Raw genomic sequence first — 15,289 nt, forward strand, 5'->3', positions numbered from 1 at the left:
GAGAGGAATCGGTGATGAGTAGTGTTTATTCTGCTGTGTGTGCTGTTTGTCGGTGTGCTCATGTGTATACAGTCCTGTGAATTAGCATTTAGGTAAATGTTTTTTCTTGGATCTGACAGCAGAAGTGGCATTTTTACATCATTTAGATGAGCTTCATTTTTCTTCTTTCAATCATCCTGCATGTCTCTGTCTTTTCAGTGGTTTCTTCCCCCTCTTTACCCCTTAGTGTCAAAGTAGTTTCAATATTTTTACTCTGAGTTATGTGACAATCAGCGCTGGTTAGTCTGTCTGTTAGGAACATTACTCAAAAATGGATTTGGATTTAGTTTTCAGGGAAGGTCAGAAATGACACAAGGACCAAGTGATTAGATTCTGACAGTGATGCGGCTTATGGTCTGGATCCAGGGATATGTTAAAGATTTCTATATCGTTGCCAGATAGCAGCACGGCATCACTGTAACCATGACAACCAGTGAATACTACATCAGCTGATTGTGATCCTACTACAAATCCACCTCTGAGGACTTATCAGGACTTATCCATCAGAAATGACCCAAGAAACAACTGATTAAACTGTGGGGGTGTTTCTGAGTCCCATCAGTTCCCTCCACCCACTACATATTTAGGTCACGTGATTCAGTATCGGTACATAATGTACACATGCAGAACACATTCTATGTTGCTGTGATTTCTGATCACTAATAACTAATAAATAAATGCTGCATTTCTGACATATGGGGGAATGAGCAGCCTTGGAGGAGGACTGAGCTCTCTGAGTGCTTTTCTCGTTGTAGCGCGTTACATTCATACTTACAATTGTGAACAAGGGAATTCTTTATCTTTTTCTTCACTTTATCAACATGAATTTCCACGTTGTTTTACTTCTGCAGTCTGTCTTTACCCGGCATAATCAAACTAACTGTACAGATGCTTGCTGTGTCTGTAGACGTTGCTCAAAAACCTGTTTCTCTGTGATTGTTTTCTCCATAATTCACTTTTTCTTCTTTTATTCAATGAGACAGTCACGCAGGCGTGGGATGTGTGCACAATTTCCTCAAAACTTTTGAAAGAATTTCAGCTCAGGCAGATTCCTTTGCTGTAATTTGCCACCTAAAGCAAATTTGTGCCTGTTCACATCCCTTTTTTTCCTTTCTTACATCTCTCTGTTCGACTTAGTATGCAACAGCGCTGTCCTCAAATCCACTTCAGTCTTTGAAGTCTTTAAAGTTACATAAATCAGCTCCTGGTAGAAGGTCTTCCTCTCTGTCTGAGTCAGGTCTGATTTGTTCTGTTAGAGTCTCCAGATTCCTCTCTGGCTAATGTTAATTTGTCCGTCTGTCATTTTTTTTTAACAGTTTGAGGCTCACGTGTCCGAAGGCTCGACCGGCGTCGTGGTCAACCTGACGGTAGACGACAGAGACGATCCAGCCACGGGGGCCTGGAGAGCCATGTACTCTATCATCAGTGGAGATCCTGCACAGCGCTTCGAGATCCAAACCAACCCAGACAACAATGAGGGGATGTTGTCGGTCGTCAAGGTAACGTACATGAGGCTTACCCGTGCATTTATATGATGTGTGGTCAAGTTTCAAGAAAAGTTCACCTTCAAGTTAAACATGTATAAAACCTGGGGTCATAGGCAGCATTAGTGTTTGAGTAGAAGATGTATATAAAGGAGTGGAGTTGATTGTATTCACACCAACCTGTGGATCAATGTTTGAAGTGCCACAACTAGAGAAATAATGCAGAGTTCTGAAATATTGCAGGTTCACTGATATGTACATATTGTCTTCAATGGTGCAACCCTAGCCTAACCGCGCTAGACCCATGCTCTGAAGGCACAAGGGTCTAGGCATGCTCGACAGGGAGGGAGGCGGGCTAAAAGGTTGTCTATCAAATCACTCTGCAGCAGTTGGGTAGGTATACAACCAATCAGTGCAACGAATAGGCTGACATAGTTCCTCGAACGCCGGAAATCAGAGGATGCAGGAGTTCGGTGAAGCCTTATTTATACAGTCAATGGGTGAAGCTCAAGTATATTACAGACATGTTAAGAGAAAGATTATTTAGAGTCGGTGCTAGTGGAGCTCAACGACTGTTGTTGTTTTTGTTCTCGACCCTGGCAGAGAATTAAATTTGTTGCTGTGGGTTGTATAGCGCGGCTAGGCTAGTGCAACCCTGCTTTGATAGAATGATACACACCAGTTATATGATGGTGTAAATTTGGTCAACAAATCTCAACATTTCTGTCAATGCTCATATTCCACCAACCAGAAAGCCTTCACTAAGAAGTCGATGTTTCTTTACCCCCTGTGATTGGCAGAAATAGGAGCTTTTAAAATGTACACCATGTATTACTGGTACCAACACAATATCTGTGACAAACTCTTTGATAGCAGGGTTCTAATGATTAAACAGATCTTGATTTTAAAAAAAAAAGTCTCACCCAAGTAAAAGTATACATCTCTGACTGCTTATGACACCACTTTTCATTAAATCAGTTGAAACACAGACTATTATGAAAGTCTTCCAGCTGGGACAACTGCTGGAGTGGTTTCACCATCAGAACTGCTCAATGCATGTTAAAATACTTACATAAATGCAAAAAAAAAACTATAATTTTAATGTTAGAGTATGCCACTGACTGGAACCATCCTCTAAATTTTAACACTTTTATTGGTGCCAGTTACAGGTGGAAAAAAGTGCCTCTTAGGGTGAATAATAAAGGTTTTATGACTGGTTCTACATCGGAATAGAAACAAATATGGACATTTTTTGACCCAGTGTGCACCATCATGTAACTGGTTTGTGTTGTTCTGTCAAAGCAGGGCTGTACCATTGGAGACCATATCAATGAGCCTGCAAAACTTCAGGACTCTGGCACCATTTTTTCTCAACTTATGGCATTTTAAACATTGATCCCCAGATTGGCACGAAGAAAACAGTGTAAAAAATCCACCTGACTGCACCTTCTTTAAGAGTTTTTATCTCAGAAACCAGTGATTGATCACCTCAATCAATATCCACCACTTTAAAAGAATCAATTAAACTGAAGATGTTGGTTTGGTGTTTGGTGAATTGAGGCAGAACGACCCATTGGTTGATACCATGATAACATAAACCTTCCTTTTCCAATCATTTTACCTATTCAGCCTCTGGATTATGAGTCCACTATGTTCCATACGCTGTACATCAGAGTGGAGAACGAGGATCCTCTGGTTCCTGACGTCGGCTACGGTCCGAGCTCCACAGCAACCGTCCGTGTCACGGTGGAGGACATCAACGAAGGCCCAGTGTTCTTCCCAGATCCCCTGGTAGTCACCAAGGTAGAAAACATCCCTGTGGGCAGTGTGGTGGCCTCGCTCAGCGCTACAGATCCAGACACGTTAGAGATCCAGAGCATCAGGTAAGAAGCTGCACAGAAAACTGCTGTTTGTTTGGTGAGGAAGGAAATTTGAAGAGTTTTTTTTCTCTTTGTGTGTGGTGTGATTGAGTGTAATCTGCTGTAGCTCACACCTTAGCATTGTCAGTAATGAGTTTTCTGATCTTCACTCGGCTTCACTTTGATCAGTGCAGCTACATAATGAAACCTCATTTGCTAATGAGAGGCTTTGAGCAGAACTTTAAAGTTTTCTTTTCTCTCCTATGTGGTTGATTCTCTTTTGTCAGAACCTTTCAGATGAAGCCAGCAGGGTGGTCTGGCAGGTTGGAAAGTGAACCCCAATTTCAGGCTGCCAGATCCTCACTTTGTAGCTGTTTTGACATCTCAGGCTGTCGGTGTGTTTCTGAACCATCATCCCTCCACACTCAGTGTTACCTTGTTGTGTCCGTCTGTGCACAAAGACAAAATACTGCCCAGACAATCTGCAATTTGCCAGCACGGGTCAAAGCATTCACCGCAATCCACTGAAAAGTCACAGTTTTTCGAGCAGCTCATTAACTTTAACTTTGTTACCAAAGCTGCCCTCTCTGATAGTACCATCATCATAACAGGAAGGCTATTAGTTGCACTACAATAAAAATTATTCCTCTTGCTGCCAGAGGGAGCCCAGCAGTGTGTGCTGCATTTACGCTTTACAAGATAAAAAAAAAAGAAAAGAAACAAACTCATCATTGCATTTATTGGCTTTCATGGCTAATTTATACTCGGTTTAGATTGCTCTTTTCTGCAGCCTCGCAGTTATAGATAACGTTAAAAAAACAGTGTTAAGTAAACACACGGGTATAATATAGACCAAGGAAATAAAAGTCAACAGATCATGACTTTATGCTCCAAATTATTGATGCTGCTTTATGTGCTGTAAAACGTAGTCACTGTGTCGGTATGAAAGCTGCAGAACGTGGAGTTGTTCCACTGAATGGGATGTAGGAGTCGGGACCCGCCGCCCATAAAGCTTTCATAACGGCTGCTCTGACATCAGCAGTCAGGTCACATGACTGTGAGATGATCTAACAGCATAAACTGAATACAGATTTGGTTTAGTGGTAACAGCATGCTGCTCAGACAGGTTTGTTTTGCTCTGTGAAGATCAAGAAATGTGTTCCTATTGAACACTGTGGATACCATTTCTGAGGCCAAACCGTACTACATCAAGTCACTGCATTTGGTTGATTAATCGTATTGTTTTTCCTTGCTTACTGTATTTAACCTTAATTTAGATTAAGGTTTATATTTAACATTTTGTGTTAAAAGCAAAGAGAAGTAGAATAAAGGAAAAGCAATATGAGTTTAGATCACAGCTGACCATCAGTTACAGTCAGAGTACCCATCTGTGCTGCTCCTAGACTATTTACTTTAACTCTTTCATTAATTTTTACACTTTAATGACATGTCTGTGTCTGGCTGGAGGTGTCTGGTCATGAAACAAACCATCAGACAGTGGCCCAGAATGAAATCACCGTTTTTATTACAGAGGAGAGCATTAATTTGTGTAGCAGCAACACAGTCTCACACCAGAACGTGTTACGGCCACACTGGTTCTCAATGCAAAATGCTTCACTTTCACAAAAATTACTATAATTCTAAGATGCATGTTTTTCCTGTCAAAGAGAAAGTCCACATTAGGAGGTTAGAGAGGTTTTGGTGTCTCTGATCTCATGACTTTCTCACATAAAACTGGAATTTGAGCACCATGTGGGCCTTTTCTTTTTAACATGGTTGCATTTTCAGTTGTAGTTTTCAGTTGTTTTCATTTTTTGCATTCACTTTGCATGGAAGTAAAAGTTACAGATGTTGAAGTCTGTGATTCAGTCGCACATGACTCAAAATAAAACAGCCACAGAGCTGAATGTGTTTGAAAGTTTTAACATTGTGTTTGGTTTAAGAATTGGGTCAAATTGAGGTGTGTTGCCTTTTTTTGTGAGAATGACTCTTCTTTCACAGTTTTACAGCTTGTGAGTTAGCAGATGGTTCAATCAGTCATCATGAGCTTCCAAGAAGTTTAAACTGAAACAAAGTGGAATTTCATACCAAGATGTGTTCTGTTAAAATGTTGAAATGCATCAGTTTCACAAAACTACAAAAATTGTAAGAAAACTAAAATTCTGACATGCATTTTTTTCCTTCCTATCTTTTGCTTGCAAAGTGACACAAAGTGTTTGCAACTCTGTCAATGTAGTTTCAGACAAAGATGTGTAACACAGATCCAGAACAAAAGTTTCACAATAAAGACCGTAAAACTGTGAGATTCTTCTGTGTTTTAGGCCTATTATTTTCTATTGCTCTGTGACAGTGTGAGTTTCTTTCACTTGAAATATTAAATGAAACCACCAAAGTCAACATAAAGAGGCTGTTAGTAGATTTCACAGGACTGAAGTTTGAATTTGCAATGGTTTTACTCACTCTTTACTCTTGTTCTCAGTGGCTTTTTGCTTTTGTTTATGTGGCAAACTTACTTTATTAGGCACTAAAATGAATTGGTTACAATTTCAGAAGTATGGTTTGGGTTAAAATACACACATGCAAACACTTTTAGCCGCTCCTTACTTTCATCTTTTGTTGCTGCTGTGTGTCACTTTTGTTCCTCGCTTCTTTTTATGTCATGAAAACACTCAGTTAGCACCAAAAGTCCTAGTTTGAGCTAAAAAACAGCGATGCAAAGACCAACCACAGCGCTTGTTGTTTTTTTAGGTGTCAGGAATACCTGTTATAAAGACATGTCACTATTTTACAGCCTTTTTTTTTTTTTTTTTAGAAAAAATGTGGACCAATGCAGCTTTTCCACATTTTGATGCGATACTGGGCTGGTACCAGATTTCATGGCAGTCCAGCCAATAGTTGTTGAGTTATTTCCCTGAAAACAACAAATAGAAATCTCACTGTGGTGCTAAAAAAAAGCCAGGGCCATCAGAATTCTATATCTGAGCCAGCTTTCCAACAAATAGTTGCAGATATATAAATACCGAAGCAAAGTGGAGCCAGTTGACCAGCGCTGCCATGCACAGTCATCCTGCTTGTGCAGCTAAAAATACACTTTAACTGATATCACAAAAAGCAGCAGCACAGAGACAGGAATATAAACTTTTATGTAAACACCGATTTCATGCATCAGACCATCCCAGAGTGAGCACAACCTCGGCTAAAAAGGTTTTCATCAAAACAAATATGAGGTAGAAAACACTTTTATTTTCTTCATTATGGATTCAGCCTCAGCTGCGTTCCGTCTGCTCGGCCTTCAGCTGCTATTTGTCTTCAGTCAAACATTTGCTACATCCATTGCTCTGAAAGCTCAGAAAAAACGTCCCACTGATGCACGATTCAGTGGTAGAAGATGCACATTAGTCCGTCATTTGTGTCAGTTTTTTTCTCTTTCTCTCTTATACACACTATTTTTATGTATGTGCATTTTTAAGCTGTACTGATCACTTGAAGCTTCTCTAAAGATTTCATCGATCTAGAGCAGGGGTGTCAAACTCAGTTCCTGGAGGGCCACTATCCTGCATGTTTTAGATGTTTCCCTCTTCCAACACAGCTGATTCAAATGATCAGCTTATCATCAAGCTCAGCAGAAGCCTGACAACGAGCCTGATCATTTGAATCAGCTGTGTTGGAGGAGGGAAACATCTAAAACATGCAGGATAGTGGCCCTCCAGGAACGGATCTTGACACCCCTGATCTAGAGCCACACCAGACGCCGTTTCTGACATCTCCGTTGCACCTACCTCGTCACGGATCTGCATCTTTCTAAACTTTATCCTCCCATAGTCCTTCTTTTATATAAATTCAGTTTATGGCGTCTGTGTTTGTTGTCATTTCATCCTCTTGACATTTTGGCAGCAGCAGTGACTTTGAGGTGCCGTAACTGTGACCCGCCGACAGGTTGAAGATATTGTGTAAGACAGACACTTGGAGAGCGGCTGTGCACAGAATGAAAAAAAAGAGTAGGGAGATGTGTTTACCTTCTTCTCTCCTTCCCTGTGTGGCTCAGCAGAACTGTGCCGGCAGTGTGTGTTTTAGTGTGTGTCCCAGTGTGTCTAACCTTCAGGTCCAGGAGGTCAAATGCATCTGACATGGAACACAATCGATCTGACTCACTGGTCAGGATCTGTAGTGCTCAGCACCCAACACAAATGCATGCATGCATGAAGGAACAAGGATGTCTGTGGAGATGACATCCGTTCTTAAACCATTAACCTGTGGACCAGTTTGGTAACAGCACTAGGAGAAATGCACATAACAGCCTATTAGAGGTGCTTTTTGTCAGGAAACAGTATGTGGGGAAGAAGTGGGACAGAAAGGCGACTTTTTCTTTTAAGTTCCTCACTTATAAAGCATGTGCATTACACTGAACTGCTAAGCCCTCTTTGTTACCACGAGTCCTCTGGTGGTTTATAATAATTGCAGTGGCCATTTGTGTTTTCAAACCTGTGCAAATCTGCCACGTGTGACATTTCTGGACAGCAGCTTGACCCAAAAGCACACTGAAGCTTCATTCAGGCAGGATTAAAATTCCAGTGGGACATGCAGAATAAAAGGTTTTCCGTTCTGCTTAAACTGAGTTGGCCAAATGAAATCTAAATGCAGCTCATGACCTCCTGCCGCTGCCCCAGTTCTGCTCTGAACTCTGTGCAGTATTTAATATAATTGTGTATGTTCTGCCAGTTCATAAACATTTTCCTGCCGCTGACAGGAAATTCTATAAATGCTGCAAACACACGTCTGTCAGAGTGAGTCTTTGAATGCGACTGCCAGCTCAACTTCACAAACACACATCAGCACAGTTGTTTTTTGTTTCTCCAGAGCTGTTGCCTTCCACAATCACTGTAATGAAATGTTTTTAATAATGCTCTCCAGCTGGGAGCAGCTCCATCATTTCTGCTGCAGCGTGGGAGAAGAATGTCCATCAAAAATCAAACATCCTTTGGTGCATGTATGCTGACTTTTTAACGCATACTTTATTTTTGACACTTTTGCAGCATGAACATTTTGAACACCTGCTCAGGACATGCTGGCTTTAAAGGCTTTCTACCCCCTGGTGCTTCACTTCTTAACTGATCAGACCTCCTCTCAGTGCTCTGACGTACAACTGAGCTTGAGTGACATCTTCTTGACTTTTTTCTTCCTCCTATATTAAGATGAAGCAAACATGTTGACGCAGGAGCATAATCAGCCAAAATAGGTGTTTAAAGGGCCTTTAAAATGTCTTGATGGGGTTAAAACCATAGACTGTATATAAAGATGGACGTAGCATCTGGCTCCAAATGAAGCCAACCCGGAAGTGTCAAAAACTTGCAATATCACACCGTCCGCTAGGGTTTTTTCTCCATAGACCCCAATTCATTTTTGGAGAAAATAAAATTTGATAGACTGATGTTCTACAGCTCAGGATTTTTTCCCCGTTAGTTTTCATGGTCAAAATGAGAGATCAGGTGGCCTATCTTAAAATAAATCAATACTGAATTTTAAATAAATTGTTAAAGTTGGCGGAGCCAGGGGGCGTGGCTATGCTTGATAGACAGCAACAGAAGCCTCTGAGGTAAAATGTGGGCGGGATAAGAGAGTCCTCAGCCAATCCTGCCCCTAGTTGCTCTCCGGTCCAGTCTGTTTGATGACGCTTTTTACGTCACTGGCTCCAAAAAATCCAAAACGGCGACCAGGAAGTAGCAAAATCCGGGCTTCATTTTCTCAGCGTTGAAACCAACGGGTGATGTCACGGTTAGTTCACGCCTGGTTAAAACCAGTTACTGGCCATCACAAAAAAACAGCATTTCATGAGCAAATCAAAGCTGGAATTCTGAAAAGTACTCCTTTTTGTGTAGTATAATGTAGTAAGTATAGTAAATGTCAAACGTACTGAAGGTGCTGGACAATAGCAGGATGTGGAACGATGCAGCAACAGATCCAGTTTGAGTTATACATGGAGATATTTTACATTTAAGGGGCAATTTATAGACAACTAAAAGTCAGTATACGGCAGCAGAGTCGACATGATAACTCCAAAACTGAGCTGGGCGATGCTCAGTATCATTACTATTTTAATGGATTCTTATTCTAGTAGTGTGGTTAATAACAAAAAGATGGAAGAAAAATGACACAATCACTGCTGATCACCACTCACAGTATTAAAAATCATTAAAATTCCTCTCCAGTGTAAAGAATAGTCGAACATTTTGGGAGAAATTGATTTCCTTTTGCTACAGTGAGGTGACCAGTTGTCTAATGCATCGACTGATTACAGGAATATAACCAAGAATCTAAGAATAGAAAGAGTGTGGGGATTTTACTGAAAAATAGTTCAAGTCTGCGTATCTAGATTAACTGAATCACTTTAAAGGTGGAGTCTGCAGTTCTAGAGAAAGGTTTTGGACACTGAGCTTTAATATTTAGATAGATAGCATGTCTCACCATTACTCTGTTACTCTGCTTCTTTTTCCACTGTCTCCCCTTCCTGTCCCTAATGCCCTGTATTAGGCACAGGAGACACTGGAATAGAGCTGTGTGCATCAGTCAGTTTGTTTGTTTCCCTGCTACAGAGCCATGGCTGTAGGCTAATGCCACTGAACAAACCCTAATTTGACCACAAACATCACTGGACTGGAATCACACCCTCCAGCTTTAAGGCAGCACTCTACCCACACATTATTAAGCACTAATTGAAATGTTAATTAGAGTTCTAAGCACTGAAATTATGACAGTTGTCGATTCTTTCTGAAGTTGCAGGAATATGCATCAAACAGCTGGAGGGAGCGCAGGAGGAGGCGGTTAGTGAAGCGTCTAGTCAGCGTTAATCAATAATCCCATTTTTCAGGTTTTTTACACTGCTTTCCTTTGCTTATTTTTTGCTTTAATGTTGAGAAACAGCTTGTTTGCCTGTGATGGTGTAACACTTCAGAAAATGAATAAATGAAGTACAAGTTGAAATATCCCAGATTCTAATGAACCCCTGAATGTTCTCATCGTCTGTCGTCTTTACTCTCATAATGCTGAAGATGAGAAGCTAGATCTATTTAGATCTGTTTGTTAACATCATACGAATCACACGAGGGAACGATCAGTAAATTTAGTTTAAAATGTTCGACAGCATCACTTAAAACTTAAAGGACAAAAAAGAGAAATATATTTCTAAGTATATTTTACTGTATCTTATTCAGCATAGTGGAATGGATAATTAAAACCTAAAATGCCACCATATACAGCATGCTCCTGCCTTAAGATCCTGTCATTTTCCCCGGTAAAAGTTATATAATTACAGCAAATATGATTCTTTCTAATCCTGTTCAGTATTTAGGCCAAACCATTAGGCTCTGGGGGGATTTGCCTCATGTTTCTGCTGAAGGAGTTTTCTAGCCTCTCGACTGGTTTAGGGCTTTAGAATAATTTGATAAAAATGCTGAAGAAGAAAAGTCACATCAAACAGGCAGAGTGACAGCTCGGATTTTTTTCATGGACGAAAATTCATGTACGTGTTTTGCTGCATGCGTGGGCACTTCACTCTGTGCTTCAAGGTAGACGTGTACCCTGAAATCTGGAAAATAAAATGAATTTAGTCTGAAAGTTTACTCTTTAATACCATCCTAAACTTTACTCTCCGTGCTGCTCCGGTGCCAATCCGTTAGGCTGTGAAGAGCCGAGCAAATAATCTGAAGTGTCATTAAGAAAGTTTGGCTAATTTAATTAGGTCTCATTTCCAGTGACAAGACTCTCATCAGTTGTCGGATAACTATTTACACTGGAGTAATTGATGCTTGATGAGAAAAGGAGACAGAAAGTAAAGACCTCGGCTGCACCCGTGGCCGCTGTTTGAACACAGCGTGCACCGGTGGATAATGGTTTGTGCTGAGCTCATAACAGCGCTGGCCAGACAAGAAAATTGCACTTTTCTTTTGTTTTCTCATTTTTCTCTCCTGTAGCATGCGTGTTTTTTGTTTTTTATTTCAAGCGATCAGAGTAAATGCGTGTTGCTTTTATCCCAACAACAGGTCAAAACAACAAGAATGTTTCCAAAGATTTTGCTCCACGCCGAGAAGCCGTTGACACCTAAAGATGCAATCTTTTGAATAACAGTCTGATAGATATTCAGATTTCTTTTTCTTAAATGGCACCAGCAATAAAAATAAACACATTTCCAGTGTATTTCTGAAAGTGCGTCACATGGCGGCATATTTCCCAGAGGTCTCTCCAGACTTAGCCACGGCTTCTCCATCGACTTTCCCTTTTTCTCATAAGTTGTTTTCTTCTCCTTGCATTTGAAAATAGAGAGAATTTCAAACAGTTAGGTCATCCATAATTCAGCAGCTACCTGTCTACTTTCACTTCTCACTCTAGTCCTGTTCAAGTTAAAAGGGATGGGACTTAAAAGAAGAAGAAGAAGGATGGGGTGCTGGAACGTCAGGCATGAAAACTGACAGGTTGCTTTGAGGAAACCCAGGTAAGAGAGGAGATGAGGAAAGAGGGAGTGAGACGATCAGTGGACGGACAGACGGACGGACCGGGAGGATGACGGACTGCATGTGAGGGAGTAAACGTGGGACGCTACAAAGACCGACCTGTGATGGGTCAGACGTCGCGATCGCTATCGGATCATCGACGTCAGAGGAAGATGCAGCGAGATAGAGAGGATGAAAAAACTATGACTTCGAGCTGTACTGAGAAGCCACACAGAGGGGTGGATGTAAATATAGGGAAGGTGCCAGCGAGGAGCAATTCACCCGCCGACTTTCACAAGAATTAAATAATACCAGTAGATTGTCATTAATGAAGGTCTGATTGGCTGCAAATGTGTCCGACCAGATTTGCAGCTCCTCTTAAACACTGCGGCTGCGGCAAATTGCTAGAAGTACAAGGTAATGGGGATGAAACGGCAAAGTAAAGCATAGAGGAAATCAATAATACCCTCGCTGAACTTTTACTAACTAATTCCAAAAGTTATCTCAAAGTTCAAAGTGGCCGTGCGCACACAACAGCAGAGCACATTTGTTTGGTCAGAAGCTTGACACCGGGAAGGGAAATACGACTGAATGGATTTTGCCTACAACCACTCTTTCTCCCGCCTCACTCCTCTTCTTTCTCTCTCACCTCTTCTCTCGAAACATCACATTAAAAGTTAACCCAGAACTGCAGAGCCAGTAACTGGGTCATCCACTTAACAAGTTTAGGATGTGGGCTCGCTGTCATCACAGGTCAGGAGCAGGAAGTGTGCAGTAGTAGTAGAAGTAGTGGCATTAGTAGTAGTAGTAGTGGACATTTCAACCATTCCTTAAATCACTAGCAACAGTCAGCTTTCTTCAAACGTCACACAATTGTCATTATTTTTTCATTTTATGGCCGAGGATAATGTGCATAAACTATCCAGATTATAGATGCAGGAGGTCCTCCACTTACGTCAGAGTTTTGTTCCTACGGATCGATGTAAACGATCCGTAGGAACAAAACAAAGCCGTTCCGTGCATCACGATATCAATCAGTTCTTTGAAAAAGTCATGAACACCAATCACTTTCATGCATGTATGAATCCTTTTGCTAGAAGATAACAGAATATGTTGACCTGTTTTTACAACTTTTATTCTGTCTAATTTCACATCCATGGAGACGGCTTTCCTTTTCTTCCAAGCATCAGAAGAGTCTGACTTACGCTAGGAGCCATAATGAAGGTAAAAGTTAGTGAATGTAGCACAATCCAAGGTGAAGTACAACCAGAGAATGGAAACAAAGCCGTCTGACGTATTCATCCACTCTGATGCCAACTAGTTCCACGTAATGACAAAATGCTGTCGATCGTAAACCGAGGACCTCCTGTGTTAACTCAGTTCAGTCACCAAACCAGTGATGTTTTCTAGTGTCGTATGTGCCTTGCAGTGTTACAAATGAGGATTATGTCCTTTTAAGCTGTGTTCTGCTGCTGCTGTGGCTCAGGTGGTAGCAGGCTGTCCACTGATCACAGGCTGAGGATTCATTCCCAATCTGTCACCACTGGTGTGTGAATGAGAAGCACACTGTAAACCACTCTGAGCACAGCAAAGGTAGAAAAAGAGCTATACAAGTGCAGACGATTTGCTTTCTTTGTGAATTTGCTTTTGTGATGTGCAAAGGCGATTAGAGTTTCACTCATCAGACACACTCACCCACATCTGGAGAATCATCTTCTACACAAGACAGAACAATCACAAAACATAGGGATGTCAAAGGGTTTGTCTGTGTTTTTATGTGTAGATAGAACACTGCTAGAAAGCAGCACCAGTGAAACAGTAATGTCTGCATCACAGTGCTGAAAAACTGCATCTTAATGTGAATGGATTACATGTAATTACACAGATAACCAACCGAACAGCACAGGGTGGTCATGTGAAGCTGCTCACCATTTCAGTGGTGTTAAATAAATACTGAATAAATAAATTTCATAAGGTGTCAAAAAGAATCTCATATATGATCATAAAATATCACAAAAATACCAAATAGAATATTTTTTGATCAAAGTCAAATTTAATCCCTTCTTCTGTTACCTTCGTACCTTTTTGCTAAAAATATATTTGGCAAAGCACATCCACACAAGCAGAAAGTGAAATCAACAAAGTCATAGCAAAGCACAAAGGCAGAGTTTGAGAGCTAGAGTCTGACTTATTTTACTTTCAGTGGAAATACTCTGAACACAATTCAGACTTAGAGATCCAGAAGTCACCTGTTCCTGTTTGTGAAAACATACATCTGACTTTAAAACTTGTCACCTAACATCGGACAGAGCGTCACAGTCACCGTTTAAGGCCGCCTTGAATCATCTGAAAGCCGAAGACGGGTCGTCTGGAAGAAAGTTTCAAGGATACAAGTTGCAGGTTTTTCATTTTAATGCCACTCCGCAGAGCTAAAGCGGCTGAGTCACGGCGTCTCCTCCATTTTCCTCACTCTCTTCCCTGTGTCCTTCTGGGATGTGAAGGGACTGATTACAGGCTAATAAGATGTTTAGATTCGTTTCTCATTTCTAGCAGCTGAGTAAAGTCCTGCCAAATGCGTGGTGAAGGAGGGAAGAGTGAGTAAGTGTGTAGGAGAGAAAGAGAGAGACAAAGTGGGAGCAGGGAGAGGCTTTAGTCATACAGTCAGGATGCCAGCAAATAATTAAAACAGTCCTGAAAGATGCCAAGAGGAACAGGGAGAGAGGGATGCTGCGCTGTGAAGCAGGAGTAAATTGCTTTTCTCCCCGTTAATTACAGGGTTATGGTTTTCAACTGATGCAAAGGGGTGCTATTTTGCACCTTATTATGATAATAACTTTTTTGTTCTGTGTTGTGTTACTCAAGCTCGCTAATTTATGAAAATGATGTTGCACTCAATGGTGTCACTCCTCGTGCATGCGGAGTTGCTCTCTTGTACGTGGCTGGTGTCTTCTTCTGTGCAGCCATGTGTCAAAGAAGTGTCCTTGCACACTCTGTTCCTGCCAAATATAGACAATGCAAACCATTCATTTTCATCTCTGAGTGTCAGGCCACCATCTCAGCGTGCACACACACTCCACTGTTACTGTTAAGTCGACACAGTGGGTCTTTGTTCGCCGTAGTCAGCGGAGCGTCTGCAGTTGTTGAGTGGAGCTGGCAGAGAGCCTCTTGTAGACTTTACCTGGCTCGCTGCAAACAATAGTCTGCGGGCTGAAAAGAGCGGAAAGAGGCTTTGAGGCTTTTTGAGGCTGTGTAAAAGGTAAATCAGACGTAGGTGGAGTATTCATATTCAGCCACACTGTTGCCAATATCTGATTTAAGCCGAGAAGGGGCTCTTAATCAGGAACTGTAAATGGAAAACAGACAAAGCAAAGAGACTGAGCTGCAACTGTGGACACATCGAAGAATGAAGTTAAAATAAATATGA

General features: G+C 41.2%; 1 protein-coding gene across 1 annotated transcript in view; it reads left to right on the top strand.

Annotated features, from left to right (window-relative positions):
- Positions 1-15,289, top strand: part of cdh13 (cadherin 13, H-cadherin (heart)) — a 289,988-nt gene that overhangs the window by 223,012 nt on the left and 51,687 nt on the right. Inside the window, 2 exon segments of the mRNA XM_051952057.1 lie at positions 1,356-1,538; positions 3,153-3,406. Of these exon segments, the coding sequence (XP_051808017.1) occupies positions 1,356-1,538; positions 3,153-3,406 (437 nt within the window).

This window comes from Acanthochromis polyacanthus, chromosome 8 (genome assembly GCF_021347895.1).
Source record: "Acanthochromis polyacanthus isolate Apoly-LR-REF ecotype Palm Island chromosome 8, KAUST_Apoly_ChrSc, whole genome shotgun sequence".
Taxonomy (NCBI): Eukaryota; Metazoa; Chordata; class Actinopteri; family Pomacentridae; genus Acanthochromis; species Acanthochromis polyacanthus.